Here is a 19,950-nt window from a genome sequence, read left to right on the forward strand (position 1 = left end):
GTGTGTGTGTGTGTGTGTGTGTGTGTGTGTGTGTGTGTGTGTTTTGAAACGCTTCACACTTTAGTTCTTTGGCATGTGTCAAACAGAAATATTCAGACTTCGTGATGAAGTTTCTTGCTTACGTTATTCACATTTATGCTTCAAACACTGCTTCTTTGTATATCAAATATTGAAGCTATTATGAACATATCTATCATGAACATCCCATTCCTTTCCATAAATTCTACCAAAAGGAGAGAAATTTCCACCTCGTAAAATATTATTTCCATTGCTATTGGTGTCAGTCACTCATGCATATGCATTTGTGGGGAAACCTCACTAACTGCACATTCTGGTCAAATTGTCAGTTATGACCACTAGATGCCAAGGTTTAGTTTTGTATACATATTACCTTTCATATGTTTAGTTATTATTACAAAACATTTTCTATTACTATAACAAACATTGCTTGTGTTTTATTTTACAGTATCCACTGTGTGTCATGTATGAATCATGTCATTCATATGGTCATTCCTATTTCTTAATGACAACCTGTTCAAACAACTCATGGTTACACTGCTTTGCTTTCACTTATGTATATGAGGTTATTGGGCATGGAATATTGTATGCACTGCATCAGTATATAGCTGTAACTTTATTGATCTTCCAGTGACTAAAGAAGCACCCCACAAATACCTTCAATGTGGTGACGTGTGGTCTTGTGCATAGATCGCAGGTCACAAATCAGTTGAAGCTAAGCAACGTTGACCGCGGAGAGTTCTTGGATGGGTGACCGTGTTTGGCAGCTTGACTCCTGAGAGTTTCTAGGACTTCAGTCCTGCCCCACAACGAAGCACGCACATATGATACATGTGTTCTCACCTTAGGCAAGTGAGTTTTTTTCAAAATTGCCTCTGTTCACCCAGCGGAAAAATGGGTACCCGGTGAAATAAGTCATATGACTATAACCTTCTAGCGACTAACAGGCAGCTTGGGTTATCCGGAGTAATAATGTTGTGTTATTGATTGTTAGCACTATGAGCATACCTAGTGTGGACTTTGGCGCTATATAAATGTACACATTATCATTATTACAATTCCAACTGCTAAAATATTTGGCTTGTGTTGGGCAATGAATGTTAGTTTGCTTATAGATTTCTACAGCACGCAGTCATTTGACATAAACATATTAATGTCACTAAAAGTGGCAGGCGTCGCTTTAGCCAGTCTACGTTCTGTGTATTTCCGTGAGCAGACATCATGTCCGATGCGGACTAGTCAATTAGTTTTAAAGACCTTTTGTACCGAATTGATGATTTTTCATCAAAAGGGAACTAGAGATTAGATTCGAAGCCCAAGGATAAGGAGAACAGATGTCAGGGAATCAGACGTCAAAGGACAAACCCAAACTAAAACGCGTAGGGTTGAAAGTGTTGGTACTGAACGCCGAATCCCGTCTCAGCCGCACGGTGCTGTGGGAGAAACTAACTGACAGGGTGATTCCCAAAGCATTAAGGATTCAATGTAACATTTAAAGCGAAGTTAAATCGAAGTTGACTGAATAAGCTCGTCAAAACGAATGGCATATTGCTGTTCAGTGCATTGTGTAAGTCAACAACCTGTTTGAAACGTCATGTTGATAAAGACGTTCCTTGGACAATTGTGAGAACTATGCTGAAGACAACATTACATACTTGCAAGAAGAGTTTGCGTCGTCGACAGTACAGGGACATTGACTACATCTCGATTAAATGAATGTCTAAAATAGAAAAAAAACACTGTTTATTTTCACATTTATATCTTCGATTCATGTAGTTAATATATGAAAGTGTGAAATATCTGTTAAACTAAGTTCGGCCTAACTACAGTCTCAGTGGTAGGGAGATAGGAAACGTAGAAGAAGGACTTTACGGAGGAGAGATTAGTGCAGAAATGTGCAATGTCCAAAGCGACTTATTTGGAACACAGACCATGACTTAATGCAAATTAATGTGCGATGATATTGTATTGCAAAGGGCACTTTTTAAATGCCCATTTTAAAATTAAACTTAGCTTCATTATGTATGTATGTATGTATGTATGTATGTATGTATGTATGTATGTATGTATGTATGTATGTATGTATGTATGTATGTATGTATGTATGTATGTATGTATGTATGTATGTATGTATGTATGTATGTATGTATGTATGTATGTATGTACCTACGAATGCTCACTCGCTCGTTCGTTTGACTTAATGTGTTATCTGCATTGCGTTTCTCATGTACAATGTACATTAGACTTAATGTTTCTCATGTTGTACAGTGTACTATAGATTTAATGTGTTATCTGCATTGTGTTTCTCATGTTGCACCATGTACATTAGACTTAATGTGTTATCTACATTGTGTTTCTCATGTTATACAGTAACATTAGACTTAATGTGTTATCTACATTGTGTTTCTCATGTTGTACAGTGTACACTAGACTTAATGTGTTATCTACATTGTGTTTCTCATGTTGTACAGTGTGCAATTGATTAATGTGTTATCTACATTGTGTGCCTCATGTTGTACAGTGTACATTAGATTTAATGTGTTATCTACATTGTGTTTCTCATATTGTACATTGTACATTAGACTTAATGTGTTATCTACCTTGTGTTTCTCATGTTGTACAGTGTACATTAGATTTCATGTGTTATCTACATTGTGTTTCTCATATTGTACAGTGTACATTAGACTTAATGTGTTATCTACATTGTGTTTCTCATGTTGTACAGTGTACATTAGACTTAATGTGTTATCTACATTGTGTTTCTCATGTTGTACAGTGTACATTAGACTTAATGTGTTATCTACATTGTGTTTCTCATGTACAATGTACATTAGACTTAATGTGTTATCTACATTGTGTTTCTCATATTGTACAGTGTACATTAGACTTCATGTGTTATCTACATTGTGTTTCTCATGTTGTACAGTGTACATTAGACTTAATGTGTTATCTACATTGTGTTTCTCATGTTGTACAGTGTACATTAGACTTAATGTGTTATCTGCATTGTGTTTCTCATGTTGTACAGTGTACATTACACTTAATGTGTTATCATGTTGTACAGTGTACATTTCACTTAATGTGTTATCTGCAGTGTGTTTCTCATGTTGTACAGTGTACATTACACTAAATGTGTTATCTGCAGTGTGTTTCTCATGTTGTACAGTGTACATTAGACTTAATGTGTTATCTACATTGTGTTTCTCATGTTGTACAATGTACTATAGACTTAATATCTACGTTGTGTTTCTCATGTTGTACAGTGTACATTAGACTTAATGTGTTTCTCATGTTGTACAATGTACATTAGACTTAATGTGTTATCTACATTGTGTTTCTCATGTTGTACAATGTACATTAGACTTAATGTGGTATCTACATTGTGTTTATCATGTTGTACAGCGTACATTAGACTTAATGTGTTATCTACATTGTGTTTCTCATGTTGTACAGTGTACATTAATTTTAATGTGTTATCTACATTGTGTTTCTCATGTTGTACAATGTACATTAGATTTAATTTGTTATCTACATTGTGTTTCTCATGTTGTACAGTGTACATTAAACTTAGTGTGTTATATACTTTGTTTTTCTCATGTTGTACAGTGTACTATAGACTTAATGTGTTATCTACATTGTGGTTCTCATGTTGTACAGTGTACATTAGACTTAATGTGTTATCTACATTGTGTTTCTCATGTTATACAATGTATATTAGATTCAATGTGTTATCTACATTGCGTTTCTCATATTATACAGTGTACATTAGACTTAATGTGTTATCTACATTGTGTTTCTCATGTTGTACAATGTACATTAGACTTAATGTGTTATCTACCTTGCGTTTCTCATGCTGTACAATGTACATTAGACTTAATGTGTTATCTACATTGTGTTTCTCATGTTGTACAGTGTACATTAGATTTAATGTGTTATCTACATTGTGTTTCTCATGTTGTACAGTGTACATTAGACTTAATGTGTTATCTACATTGCGTTTCTCATATTGTACAGTGTACATTAGACTTAATGTGTTATCTACATTGTGGTTCTCATGTTGTACAGCGTACATGAGAATTAATATGTTATCTACATTGCGTTCCTCTACTTAATAAATACCGATGTCTCTTGTTGCACATCAGACTTAATTTGTTATCTACGTATTTGTTTCTCATTTGGTACATTGGTTTGTCGTAGGTTTGTTTAAACCGTTTTATTCTTTCTGGGCTTTGGTATGTCTGTATTGGTATGTGAAACTGACCTTCATTGATCTACTACATTCAATAACAAGTCATTTCTTGTAAGAGTGAGTATTTTTAATGTCGACGCTATAGCGCTGTAGTAATAAACACATTGGCCCAAGGCAAAGATGAGTTTTATACATTACATCATGTTGAGAATGGAACCCATTGTCATTGAAGCAACACTGATGCACACTCGTATGGACACTCTCATGCACAATGAAACTAGTTCCAGTAATTCGTTCTTTGTTTGCGTACGTGGGGTAGATGCTTGGTATCTATCCAGGTCTCTCCAATCAATAGTCAAACACATTCCAGTCTGATTATAATGAAGCAGCGTATACGCCATGAAGCATTGATTTCACTTTAATATATTTGACAAAGGCATTGCAACATGTAGGGGGATAGTGGGTGCGATCGCGATGCATCCAGCTCTAATCGATCACAACTGCCTGCAAAGTATAGAATGATTGTAGGCAGCTAAGATACGTGAATTCACTTCAAAGCTACTGGAATCGTTACAGGTCTTTCAAAATATTTCCCATTCAGACATTATTCTGAAAGATGTTAGCACTCGTTAGCAGAGAAGACAGATAATCTCCTGGCAGAATCGTATACCTTCGTATCTTAAAGGCACAATATCACACCACACTTCTCTAAAAATAATAATAATGCATTTCTCTCAATAATACTAACTATCAGACCTCAGGGAAGCTACCATATATTTTATTGCCCCCCAAATTACGTATTTAGATTACAATATTAAATTAAAAAGTTCGAATGATTTTATGCAACGTTGTATTAAATCGACTCTCGCCTCCTCTACCGACCGAACATTATTTCAAGCGAACCCCACGGAGTAATGTCCCTTGGGGCGCTCTTTACGAATATCCTACGCACAACTTGTGATTGAAAGTAGTTCGGCAAACACCGACAACACCGCGTGCGACAGTTTTCGATGTATGCATGTGCAATTGATTGCATTCCTTTTATGGCAAATGTTCTCTGTTTGGAAGCTGTCCGCCTCGAAGTTTCAATTATCGACTTCAGGCAAGTCGTAAGGGATAATAAGTCTTTTATTGCATCAATAGGAAGCTAAAGTGAGTGCATATACCCCATATATTTAATATAGACTGAAATATTGTCGAAAATGTGTGACATTGTGCCTTTAAGGACGTGCTTACTGATGCAGTTGGTATCATTGTAGTTAGAAACATGCCACCAAACATAATGTTATTATTCACAAAGTCAATAAACACAAACTCTCCGTGGCGCAGAAGCCGACGTTACTGTATTGACGCTTCCTTCTGTGATCATTCGATTTTATACAGGCAGTGTTTGGGGGAAAGAGTTAAGTCAGTTTCAGATCATTCAATACCTGTATACACGATATAAAATTGTATAACTTTGATCATCTAAGTGGAACCCAAGCGTGGATTCATGTGCTTTTATCATGTACAAGCATGAAAAATAGGTGCATACACATTTTATGGCTTTAACGTAACAATGGGTTGAAAAATATAATGAAATTAATCAATAAAATTTGCTGAGATTCATATAAAAGTAATGTATTGAACATAAAAAAGTGGATCCGTATTGAAGATTGTGAACTACGCATAAAAAGCAAATTCTTTGAAATGTTTGGGATGTGATATATAACCTCCCTTGTGCAGAGTTCATCACGCCAAGATTGTGGATACTACCTCGATTCTATGACATGCTTGAATATTATCATGAAGTAAGACAATGACAAGTCAAGTGGATATTCTATGATTTAAAACACAAGACCATCGGGTCCTGAAGCTTTGTCCTCTTGCACTGCTGAAAATATTTCTTCTTCTGTTATGTAATAATTTATATCTGCAATATTATGCATGTTACTAGTATCATCACCTGACCATCCGTGAAGGTTCGGGTTAGAATTAATCTTCAGTAACCCATGCTTGTCGTAAGAGGCGACCAACAGGATCGAGTGGTCAGACTCGCTGAATTGGTTGACACATATCATCGTACCCCAATTGCGTAGATCGATGTTCATGCTGTTGATCATTGGATTGTTTGGTCCAGACCCGAATATTCGAAAATCGATATTTTTATTATTTTGCAGAAACTACTTCATGGTTCAAAAATGTTTTCTGTCAAGCATCTTCTTACACAACACAACACAACACGGTACCGGATTTCCGGTGACAAGCGGTATTCAAGAACCAGTTTGGGTTCCAAATTGTTAGACCGCCAAATATGACTTAACTAGACCGGACCAAGTGTACAACCATCCTTGGCTGTCACAGCTGCTCACAGTTGTAATAGTTGTCTATTTAGGGGATGGTTAGATCGGAAATTTGTTATTCCCGCAAGGATTATCGGTTCCTCACTGTCAAATGACAGCCATGAGACCATTCGAAAAGGTATGAAATGTTATACAAGACAAATCTTATGGATAACAACTTCTTGATTTATTTTACACAACGTTTCTGGGCTAGTTCTTGCCCCTTCGTCAGGTGGATAATGATCATAGTGAACAATACAGTTATATATATTGATGTACAGGAAGCCAGGTATGTAAATAAGTATATACAAGCGCAAGGGGGGAAGGAGATATAATTAAGTATGTACAAACAATGCAGTGAGATGAAGTGAAGAATACAATGATAGGGTATGTTTTCACAATAAGTACAAGAGTATGTTTACACAGCAGAGTGGTTGAGAGTCTATGATTTCTTGATGATGCACCAGGCGCTAGGGAGGTAAACCCCCTTGATCCCTGTTGATCTCGGATACTAATCTTCTTATGTCGATTGATTCAAGAAGTTTTCTTTTGCGCCAATTACTGATGTTTGAAGCCAGGATTTCAGTGTGTTGCCAGTTGATAGAGTGATTTGGATTTTTGACGATGTGTTCTGAGAGGACAGATTTGTGATCAGAGTTTTCAACTGAAGTTTTATGTTCTTTTAGCCTTATGTTGAACGGCCGGCAGGTTTCTCCAATAAAACTGCTTCCACAATCACAACAAATTTTGTAAATGCATCCTCTGGGATTTGGTTCGGTCTGGTTGCTGCCACCTCTTCCATTCACTCTCAGGATTGATTTCAAAGTTTTATCAGAATAAAATGTCACATCAACACTGGCAGTTTTTCTAAGAAGTCGGCTGATGTGATGACTAATCTGGCCTTGGTAGGGAATGTTGATCCGGATGGGAGCGCTGGTTCGGTTTGGGTGGACGGTCATTTTGTTGATGGAGGATTGTGGCTACGGCCTGCTCTACAAGTTGTTTGGGATATCGGTTGAGGGTGATGAAAGTTGTTTTGACGTGGTCGATCTCATCTTGGAGTTGGGCTGGGTCGCAGATAGCTTGGCGCGTCTGGTTAGGGTTGAAACTATGGCTCGTTTTATTTGTGGATGGTGGTTGGATAGATAATGAATATACTGGTCAGTGTGTGTTGGTTTTCTGTAGATAGCGGGAGTGATCTTGTTGGATGAATTGTCGAGGGATACATCAAGGAAGGGCAGCATGTGTTGATCCTCAATTTCCATGGTGAACTGGGTGCGGCTGTGCTGTTGGTTGAGGTGATGTAGGAGGACTACAGGGTCGTGGTCAGGATCAAGGATGGCGGCAGTGTCTTCCACTTTCCTGTACCAGCATAGTGGCTGAAATAGAATGAAATGTTGTCTGTCACCGGAAGTACTAAGGTCTCGCGAACATTCGTAACTACTCGCCTCTTTCCGTGACCTATAAGAAGGCTTGCCGGAATGACACGAGTAGTTACGAATGGCCTCGCGAAGTGCCATGACCTACCTACGGGCCCTATAGACGAATCGCCCAAGTCCGCGAGTCTGACCAGCCGATCCCTCCCTCGCCGTTGACGACACTCATGGTATGTTGATGATCTTCAGGGGGTCCCTTTTCACCTGAGAGAAGAGCAGTACTGTAATATATCCAACAACAAAGGTGTATCCTTTGTACAATATGTTTCCTACTATTTGGAATGATTGACTGAGTATTCTATTGAATGTTTAACTGAGTGTTTGATTAGCTTTATTGATTGATTGATTAATTATGATTGGAAGTGAGGTTCGGATATAGGAAGGGCGTGATTAACACTACTTTTATAGGTATTTTACATCTATCGTGCCTTTCAGTTCAGTATTTTTTCCAGCTTTTTCTCATTACTTCGAGTATATTTTTGCAATTTGATATTTCAAGTTCATTCTAAAACAGCGAAATTTCGAGTTCCCTCTCGTTGTTTCGATTATGCTCTCGTTATTTACATTATTTTATCGAAATTTCGAGGATTTCCTCGAATACCAACCTGCTGAGGGCAAATATTTTGAACCCCACTAAATTCCCTTTAACGAATGAAAAGAAAGCAATACGCCGAAAATAGGTGCGTATTCTCGTGGAAATAACTATGGACAAGCGTGTCAAGGTCACGGATACAGGGGCGGGTGTGATGGTTCACTCTCACTTAGCCAGAGTCTAACTAAAAAGGTCTTGTTAAGACAACACTGCACTGTGGCTAGGTGAGAGATGCGAGCCAGGTAATGAGCATTAGCCGCTGAAGCGTGAGCCTTTGTTCTAGGGCTATAGTCTATATCTACAATGCAACACGATCCCTGCTGAAGGCAATATTTGTAGACTAGTAAGTCTTGTATCAACCCTGCCTTTAGAATTAAAAGTAATTAAGAGCAAAACTTGAAAATAAGATCTGAGAAAACGAGGAGCACAGGCAACAGATGAAGATCTGAAAGTTTGAAGCGTTGCTTAATGTCGCTTTTACTATCCTGTAGCTGCTCGGTTCGAGATCCTTTTCGGAGATCGAGTTTTGTTTTAAATTATATTTCAGTTATATGTTGTATCTACTTGACGTGGAAGGAAACTGATGCAGGAAATGATGTAGGGCGGAGACGTTTATCACTTCGGAGCAGACAAACCGGAAGTCATGAAAAAGCCGAATATTGGATTCGAACCGACTATGAAAACCTATCAGTAGGCTTAAATGGCCTTGGCAGTGGTGTCACTCTGTGCTTGTACTACACAGATAGTCATCAACCTGCACTTGAAATATGTTACAATGAAACGTACACTTAACGCCAATAGAAACCTTACCCTCCTACCTTTATGAATTTCTTAAAACTATCAAAGATATGTTAGAAGGTATTGCATCAGTGAAAACAAGTAAAACGTGTCTTTGATATTGTGAAAAAATGTTTAGGAACATCTAAAATTATCTTTGTAAATATTTATGCCTGCAAAGTAAAATTTTTCCATTTTCTGTTTACACATAGCAACATCAATCGCCAAAACGCAGCAATATTCAAGCAGTATTTGCATCCATTTCACATGTAGAATGATTCTATAGGGTATAAAGAGAGCCTAGAAGACAAGATCTGATACACAAGTACGAGAAATATGAGAGAACAAGAAGGGTCGGTCTAAGCTAATGCTCATCACGTACCGCACGTGCATTTGTTTCAGTGTTCCAACTACTGCGCTTACCCCCTTGTGATACAAACCAATAATAGCGATTTGAATCTATGATCGTTTGTTAAACAACTTTTATCCTAAGATGAATAAAATTTTGAGATTAAAATGTTCAATTGGCAAGGTAAAATTATGAGGATTCGCAATCTTAATTTCACTTTATTTGATTTACTTTTTGTTTAAAGTGAAATTCATCGGTACGGTTTCACTGCAAACAGATTATAATGTACTGCACCGAAATAATTTACCTGTTCAAGTTTAGGCATGAAATGTTAACGTAACAAAATAAAATTGAAACCAATGTATCAATATATTTAATTTGATATACAGTAGTCATGTGACAGAGTAAATTAATCATAATTCAGTAAGTAATTACCTCACAAGGTACAATAGTAAAAACTTTTAACTTAGGCACGTGAAAATATCAGTAGCTAATTAAGACTAGTGTACATGTATTCACGAGACCAAAATAATAAAAATAGGAAGCGGACACTAAAATTAAATGTTCTACTAAGCTAAAACAAGCATAATCAAAATTGGTAGGTGTACACTAATATTAATTATCCAAATGTATAATGTACCATGCACTTTCTTACATGAACATACACGCCTATAGTAACAAACGTTTACATCACAGAACGTGGTTCTGAGTTCTAGCTTCCTTGGTTTGTAGGCACCAGGGTTGGGCCAATGAGGTATTTACCCACATTAAACATATACGCATCCAGCAGTGAGAAGCGGTTGAATTGGATCTAGTGACAAGGCCTGTCTCGGCAGTGTCTGCCACACGTTTGCCTATCCCAGATTCAAACAATATCATACTTTTGAGTGAGTGACTGAGTGAGTTTAGTTTTACGCCGCACTCAGCAATACTCCAGTTATATGGCGGCGGTCTGTAAATAATCGAGTCTGGACCAGACAATCCAGTGATCAACAACAAGCATCAATCAACGCAGTTGAGATACGATGATATGTGTCAACCAAGTCAGAAAGCCTGTCCAACCGATCCCGTTAGTCACCTCTTACGACAAGCATGGATGAGCCGGATCAGACTTCCGACTCAGCGTAAAACAGTAAGAACACGCACAGGTTAAGCCTGTTTTACACAATTTAATGACAGTGAAGAATACAGGACTTTCAGTTCAGTTCAGTTCATCCGGGAATACTTTGAACGTTCCTCCATTCACTCAAAACCCTCTGTCATGACATATAAATAAGAAACATCTGATTGTATTGAGCTTGAGGTAAACCTACTAATAACTTTCTCTACACTGCATCACCTTATCAATAAACCTCATTGTTGTTAGCACGGCGCCTCTAAATAATAAATGTCGAAATGTTTGGGATTTTTTCAATTTTTAGGAACACTTATGACTAATGGAGTTCAGTTCATTGTTTGGTATTCCAATTTCAAATATAGTATAACGACTATATTTATATTTAAAGATTTTAACTCAATGACTCGGGTGTTTTCATGTATCTGTGTAATGTCCTACCTTGTGCTCTCCTGTGTTTAGGCTTTTAACGGAATTTGTCATGTGGAATCAAGGGGCAAGGTGATTTCGTAGATAATGGCATGCTATTAGTAGCCATGACTATCCAAGATGTTCTTTCACGGACTAACTTTGAGATGAAGATTGATTTAGACCTCATTTACAACCTTGGTAATCATTGTTGCTTTTATCTCGTTTGTGATGTTTTTTTCACGTGTATGCTTCTGTATCTGCCTTTTCATTGGTATCTGAGGACGAAATGTGGTGGTTGCGCTTGTTACCTGTGCGACGTGAACACCTGGGCCCACCTGCACAAAGCGATCTTAGGGCTAAGACCGTCTATGTCAAAGTATGGGAGTTACAAACACTGTAGTGCTAATTAAGATTGCTTTGTGCAAGTCAGCCCTGATCAGTTGTCGTGTGAAGAAGACACGGGACTAACTGCCTTTATATTATTATACTGTAAGCCTGTTAAAACGCAATTGGTATTTGTTGTCCTGAACATGTGACATTTCTCGGAAACACAACCACATTCATGAAACACGTTGTGCACTTGCATTACCTGCACCCAGGCCCTGCAGCACTGTGGACACACACGATATTGACTGCAAGTGACCCCTCCTTTGTGTGATCTCGTTGTTGCGTCACTGATGTTGTTGTTGACTGGACATTTTCAGATGAAATTATTCACAGATGTTCACTAAAAACATATCTGCCAGTTAGGTTTATATATGTTGAAATTAGTGTGAGTAGAGAAAGTATGAATGTCAAATTGCATTTTTAATGGCTTTCAGTATATCTTTAAAAAAATGATAGTGGTGGGGTGATGTGGTACCCATCACAAGTCTAGACTCACTAGTGTAAATGTAACCACTTACTTCAGTCAACTGATCTAAAGTAGATTTTGCAAAATATTTTATACAGTTTAAGGGAACTGTTTACACATGAACTGATGCATTGTAAAACAAATTCGTAACGTTGAAAAGATTATTGTCATGAGTTCAATAAATGATGAAACTCAATGAAAATTCTTAACAAAACTTTACACCAAAACGCAGCTGTTCACATGCACGATATTTGCACATGCTTTTCAGCAATTTGATGCATGATCCTCGTGCAATTCATCTGCATAAGGTTTGCAGTTGGTCCCCACAAGTTAGTGGAGAAATTCTTCGATCTTCGATGTAACCACATATACAGTATATACATAACATATAGTGAGAGCTTAAAGTGAGTCTAAACTTTTGATGGGTAGTATATAACATTGAAGTGTTCTGTCTGAAGATCTGATGCGTTAAGTGTTCTGTTAAGTAACGCAGTGTTATTCATGTGCCTATCATCTGGCACTGTTGTGACTCTGGGGCGACCTGGTCGACGTGCATTCCACGCACCTATTGGCCTGAAATCTCTGCTACAGTCTACAAATAGCACTCTAACTCACATTAAAGCGGACAGCTGAGTTTGACCAGATTCCAAATGGCCTATAGCCTCACCCTTTTCAGCAAGTGTCAAACACGTCTTATTTTAAGCTGTGATTTCAAACAGGTACCTGAACAGTGAACGACAGTGAAAAATCATCAATGCATGTGTATTGTCCTCCACTTTCCATGGATAGAGCGACTTGCACGTGCAAATCATTGACATTAAGTGGCAGGTGGATTTCCATATTGACATTTGTAACCGAATGTATCGGACGTTAAAGAACGTTATAATGACATTTCAGCGGCGTGATGTGTTTATCCGTATGGTATGAAAGTGTGTAAAACATTTACAACTTTTAGGAAATAGTGTGTTACCAATAGCTTGTCCCGTGATTAATGACGCCAAGTATATATACTAGCCACATAAAGAAACTGTGCATTGTCAAAATATTATCCCAGTTGTTAAGTACGATAACAATTTCAAAGGTACATATAAACTTTAATGGAGGGATCATGAGACCATAACAAGTCGGGAGAATTTCAATTGAAAAGTCAATCACAATGACGTCACGAGTCCACAAGCGGGACAGGGGTCAAACGACCATGTCACAAGCGCAATACCGGGTATGTCCACCATCGGCATTGAGAACAGCAGTGCATCGACGACGCATAGAGCCTATCAAACGTGCAAGGAAGGCTTGTGGGATGTCACGCCAGTTTTGTTGCAAGGTCAAGGACGTTATCTGGCGGATGAGGAAGACGGCGTAGACGTCGAGCCATCTCGTCCCAAACATGCTCTATCAGGGAGAGATCCGGTGAATTTGTAGGCCAAGGCAGTAAGTCAACGTTGTGGTGTTGCAAGAAATCCATAGCAACCCTTGCCGTATGAGGGCGGGCATTGTCCTGTTTGAATGTTAACCCAGGGCCATGACGTTGCAGAAAAGGAATTGCCACAGGTCGAAGAATCTGATCCCTGTAGCCCACACCAGTTAATTTGCCCTGAACAATCACCTAAGAAGTTCTTTGGCGTGCTGTTATTCCACCCCAAATCATCACGGAACCACCACCACCAAAGCGATTCCTCTCCAAGACACAGGTTTGTGCATAACGTTCTCCCACGCGTCTATAGGCACGTTGACGTCCATCACTATGGGAAAAGTTAAACCTGGACTCCTCTGTAAAAACAACATTTCTCCACCAAAACAAGGGTCTGCCGACATGATTTCGGCACCACATTCGGCGAGCGTGTCGATGACGTTGTGTCAGGATAGGCCTTATGGCGGACGTCGTGGTCTGATCCCGTGATGACGTAAACGTTGTCGAACTGTGTTGGGGTGGATACGGCGAAGTCCTGGGATGGTTAGGGCAGTCATCACTGCAGTCTGAAACCTGTGGCGAAGATGGGTCACCCTTCTCCATCTGTCCTGTCTTGGCGTTGTTACACGTGGACGTCCAGAACGTGGCCGATCGATGACGTCATTTGTGTTCTGGTAGCGTCTCACCAGTGCAGAAATGGTGTTCCGGTGGCAGTGGAAATATGCAGCCACTTGTCGTTGAGACATTCCCCCACGGACCATCCCAATGGCCTCATGACGTTGTGCAGACGTGAGCCTTGGCATGCTATGCGTTTCAATAGCCGTTTAATTTTTTGAACGATCGCAAGGGCAGGGGTTGAGCTTTCCAAAGTGACAGTATTGTGTGGCATTCATTTGCTCTGTTTCTCTTTCCCGGAATGCACGTGCAACAACGTATTGCACGTCTCAAGGACGAACCCACTGACGTCACGGAACGTGGCACGTGAATGCATGTTGGATACATGTCACTAATCTCTGAGTTTAAATCCTTACGTGTCTACACAGGTTTGATAAATTTAGATTTTAAATTTTTGTACGCACAGTTTCTTTATGTACCTAGTATATATTCCACCACATCTCTTTGAAGTAATTTACAGCTACAACTATGCCGATAATCTTAAACTATGAACCGTACAGATTGATATATAGTGATGATGTATATGTTATGATATACAAATGCGGGAAAAAGGATTCAGTTGATCCTGGAAGTGTTTTTTCTGGTCACTCACTCACTCACTCACTCACTCACTCACTCACTCTCCACAGGAGAGCTTACGCAAAATGAATGGAGGCAAGGGCTTGAAAGAGAGAAAATACAACAACGCATGCATCAGCATTAAAATAGTTTCAAACATGCCTGACATTACCAATGTTAAACATGCCAATGTCTCGCTTGTCTACCATTTACTAGTTCTTAGGGATGAGCGAGTTTAGTTTTAGCAATATTCCAGCAATATCACCCGGGAAACACCAAATATGGACTTCACACATTGCACCCATGTGGAGAATCGAACCCGGGTTTTTGGCGTGGCGAGCAAACACTTTAACCACAAGGCTACCACACCGCCCTTGAGAAAAAGAGAGCATAACATAGCTCGGATACGCACCGTTTCAGAAAATGAGTGTCTCGCTAGGAATGGAATACATTTCCAATTTCAATTCTACTAAGTGAGGGTGTTGATTCATATAATTAAATCTATACACAATATTAATGGAACGGTATCAGTTCTAACAATTGACTTTTAAATAATAATTATTGCAATCGATCCTTTCGTCTTGCTATGGGGCCATGGGCAACTACAATTGATGGGTATGTCGATCAATCACTACTTCCCAGCACGTATAACTCGGTGCCTTAAAATACAAAAGTAACAGATCTTATCTAAAGTCTCCTTCTTTAGTTACTCAAAACCCCTTCCCATTCCCTTTGCAAATTTAATGTATGCAGGGGTTTTACAGAAGGCTATATTTGGATATTTCAAAATTGAAATTGAAACAAATTCAAATTCTGACAATTTATCTGAGGCGTGTCTTAACGTTTTTGAAGGATTGCGCAGTTAGGGTTATTATTGAACCACATTCAATACTTTGATTGGCATTCTAGAAGTTGAGTAGATGAAGAATGAGGACTATTTTTATGGATATACAACTTCTTTATTCTATAGGGGCGGTGGGGTAGCCTAATGGTTAAACCGTTGGCTCGTCACTCACTCAGTCAGTCAGTCAGTCTTTATTCTATATAGGCGACGTTTCGACATTGATTCTAACGTCGTTGCTCAAAGACAGATCCTGAGGAAACTCAGAGCTGATCCTGAATCACTCTCGCCCCAGCTGACAAAGGTAGAGCAACCGTCATAATGGACACAACCGACTTTGAGACCCTCACTGACAACATCCTCAGCGCCTCCAACACCTACCAGCAGATGAAGAAAGACCCCACCGCCCGGCTGCAGAGAGAACACAGAGCCCTGCTGAAGCGACTCCGAGAACACCACTTGCTTGACAACGACATTAGAATCTATGTCGAAACGTCGCCTATATAGAATAAAGAAGTTGTATATCCATAAAAATAGTCCTCGTTCCACATTCAATACTGTATCCTTCACTAATGAAATTTGTTATTCCTGCAAGATTTATCGGTTCCTTATGGTCAACTGACAACCATGAGACCATTTGAAAAGGTATGAAACGTTGTTTGTCAACGGAAGTACTAAGGTCTCGCGAAGTGTCATGACCTACTTTCGGGCCCTATACTGTTCTATTAAAATTCGGGCCAAAGTGAAAATCAGATTGCAACATCGATTATTTTGTCATAACTTTAGTGAATTAAGTCACGTGAATGTGCTACATGTTTTCTCCATTCAGAGTACCGATTCGTCAATATCAAGGTTTTCAGATACATTTGATCATTACAATCCATTGTGTCATTAGATGTTGCTAGCATATGGTTTCCTATCAGTACCATTGGTCATAATGATCTGGTATTTCTGAAGATACGGTAGCACGGTTCAATCACGGAGCACGGTACATTGTACTGGGAAATCAATAGAATCATGGACCATGAAGGAATGGATGTGTGGGAACGTGTATAAATTCAACTCCAGCTGGTAGCAGCGATCTGTTTTAATGAAGAAATACTCATTACACGTCACAGTAAGTGGTCTATTATTTTTGTTGTTTCTCATTTAAAGTTTACTTTGAAACTATAAATACTTAAACTTGAGTTTCAGAAGGAACGTTAACTAAGCAGTTACCCAGTGAATGTTATACGTCTTATTTCAGGGCGACGAGTAGTACCGTTAGGTCTAGCATCATGTTGTCTGTAGTGATGGGGGCGGTGGGATAGCCTAGTGGTTACAGCATTCGCTCGCCACGCCGACGACCCGGGTTCAGTTCCCTTCATGGTTAGGTCCCATACTGCCTACAGTTCCAAACTGCCTACATCCCAAACTGCCAACACAAATATTGTAGGCAGCGTGGGAAATGATTTCTTGCCCTGTAGAATAATGGAACAGCCCGAGTATCAATGAACAAAGGGTGCTTCGTTTGGAGTAAGGGATAATTAGGGGGATTATATTAGTATATATCTGTGCATCTACTTCTGTGTATAGTATGTTTTGAGTCTTTTCATCCAATAAAGACTACAAGACAAGTACAATGATATTGTTTTATTTTGTTTTGGGAAGCAGTTAGCATGCTTATATTGTAACCTCCAAAGCAGGATTAACTTAATCCTATTTGATCAAGTTGGGAAGGCTAGTTTTAACTATGTTGTTACAGGCTTTGTCTGTCTTTGTCAGATTATGCCGAAAAACATGGTAAGGACTAAATTGTTGAGCAGATCTCATCTTCTCAGTTAATTAAACTCCTAATAAATTAGAAGGGGAACCAACTGTATCCATCACGCAATGGCAAATGTTCAACGCGTTCAATTCATCACTTCTCAAGCAGGAGGACAGCAAGTTTTCTTTGCTGGGTACCGATATCGCCTCAACGTCAGACGACAGACCACAAAACATAGGAAGTGTGTACATTCTGAATGCAAAGGCCGCTGTTCTACAACTGGAGACTTCATGAAATCAACAACACCGCACAACCATGTCCCAGTGGAATCTGAAGATGAGATTCGACTACTTAGCAGACTGCGTCAGCGTGTACAGGAGGACGTCACATCCATTCGGCAGCTGTACGATGAAGAGTTGTCCGAGGTTGCTGACCCAGCGTCTGTACGATCGTTCTCGAGTGTAAAGTCCTCCCTCTACCGGCACAGAAGCAAAGTTCTACCAAACCTACCCAAGTCTCTAGCTGATGTTCAACTCGAAGGACCATAGACTCAGACATGATATGGAGTATCGAGAAGAAGCTGTATTTAAAGAGTCATCCCCTACTAGTGAACTCGTAAAACAGCTACTTGTAGCCCTGCAGAATAATGAGATACTCTCTGTTATCGGCAGAGCAGTAGGCGAAGCTATTAAACCCACCTTCAGAGAGGAAATATCTCAACTATTCGAACAAAATAAATAGCTCGAAATGCAGGTTACAGAGCTTAAAGTCAAAGTAGATGAAAAAGATGAACTCATCGTAACTTTAAATGACAAAGTTGACAGGATGGAACAATATTCACGGCGCAATAACGTCAGAATTACTGGTGTCCCAGAGGTAGCTGGTGAGAACACAGATGAGATGGTTCTTAATATCGCAAAATCTATCGGTGTTGACCTCTCCCCGGCAGACATCGATATCAGTCATCGAGTGCCAAGGTTTCCTCCATCGCCCCAGTCCCATCCAAGACCGATCATCCAAGCTGAAGACCAAACAACGATCTGTCAGTAAAACCTTCATTAATGAAAACCTCACCAAAACCAGAGCTCTGCTAGCTAAAGAAGCCGGACGCCTGGTGAAGGAGGGGAAGATAGAATCCACCTGGGTAACGGGGGGAGTCATCCTGGTGAAGTTCAAGGACGGAAAGCTTAAAAAGGTTGCTACAAAGACCCTTTTACAAGAAGTCCATGATCAAACTAGACTGACAATGGTAATTTCGCTGGGCCAGGACTCTCACTAACTCCAAATGAATATGTTTCTTCTCACACTAACTGTAAACACAATGACAAACTATCCTTTCATCATGTTTATAATTGTTCACTCTTAGATAGAACATATTGTCTATTGCTAATATATATTATAAAAGTGACACTACATAATGTGGCATGCACATTGGCATGTTGGGAGTACACTATACAATACCAAGTTGGAATGTTACCAACGGTGGAGGTGTCAAATTACAATTGGTGTTAAAGTGTCAATATACAATGTTATGTGTCAGTGTTCACATGGTACAATATCACTTGCCCATGGAAAGAGGAATGTGATCAGTGTTGTCTGTGATTGTCCAGTATTCATGAGGAGCACCGAGATGAAAGGTCTCAAGTAACAGCACAAAAGTAAGTGTCTATCAAATCCTGCGTTTAAGGAGGCACCAGGAAGGAAAAAGACTATAATATTGATCTGTGACTTTCTATGGACTAACATTGTGTCCTCAAAAGTTGATGTGTGAATTATTATGACATTATGATTGTCTGTTGATTTTTTTGTTTTGTTTTTTCTAATGCTATATCAACCCATAACTGATAGTACTGGTATTGTAATTATATGTTCAGTGTCAGCGGCATGGTATTTCTTTGAAGCTTCACAATCATGTGTTGTACTCTCTTTTGGTTCTGAACCTGGTAAATGTTGGGCTACAATCAGGTGATGCTTTAATTTATTTATTTTTATTTATTTTTGTGGGGTTTTTTACGCTCTAAACTCATGGACGGTATGTTTGATTATGATTACTGGTTATTATAGATTCTTTTGAGGTCATAACCCGTTAAATATTCGCCTAAATGAAATTAGCAGTATTATATCGTGCTACGTTCAATACATTTATAGTATTTTGCATTCATACAATGTGCTCAATAAGCTATCTGTGCCAATTAACACTTGACTCAACTACTGTATTATCCAAATCATTATTATACATTTGTACATTACCCTTTTGATTTCCGTCTATGGTAAAGCATTGAATATGTCTATATAGAATAGGATATGTAACAAACAACAGTACAACAGTACTCACGTTGTTTCACAACACAATGCATCTAATAGCACAGGTATCCAGTCCGTTTTGGTCGTGCCCCGAACATGCATCCTTAACACACACATTCTCGTGCTAAGCGCCTACATCGTGGTCCCTCGCAATGGACATGAGTCGACATGGATACAAACTCATTACTGTTAACTGACTGACTGAGTTTAGTTTTACGCCGCTTTTAGCAATAGTCCAACAATATCACGGCGGGGGACACCAGAAATGGGCTTAACACATTGTGCCCATGTGGGGAATCGAACCCGGGTCTTTGGCGTGACGAGCCAACGCTTTAACCACTAGGCTACCCCACC

General features: G+C 39.2%; 1 protein-coding gene across 1 annotated transcript in view; it reads left to right on the forward strand.

The window, feature by feature from the left end:
- The first annotated feature begins 16,392 nt into the window (after window positions 1–16,392).
- LOC124272539 overlaps window positions 16,393–19,950 on the forward strand; it is a 36,834-nt gene continuing 33,276 nt past the window's right edge. The window contains exon 1 of the mRNA XM_046707749.1: window positions 16,393–16,662. Within this exon, the coding sequence (XP_046563705.1) occupies window positions 16,636–16,662 (27 nt within the window). The 5' untranslated portion in view covers window positions 16,393–16,635. The remainder of the gene's footprint in view (window positions 16,663–19,950) is intronic.

This window comes from Haliotis rubra, unplaced genomic scaffold (genome assembly GCF_003918875.1).
Source record: "Haliotis rubra isolate DU_JTF1 unplaced genomic scaffold, ASM391887v1 Scf170, whole genome shotgun sequence".
Taxonomy (NCBI): Eukaryota; Metazoa; Mollusca; class Gastropoda; order Lepetellida; family Haliotidae; genus Haliotis; species Haliotis rubra.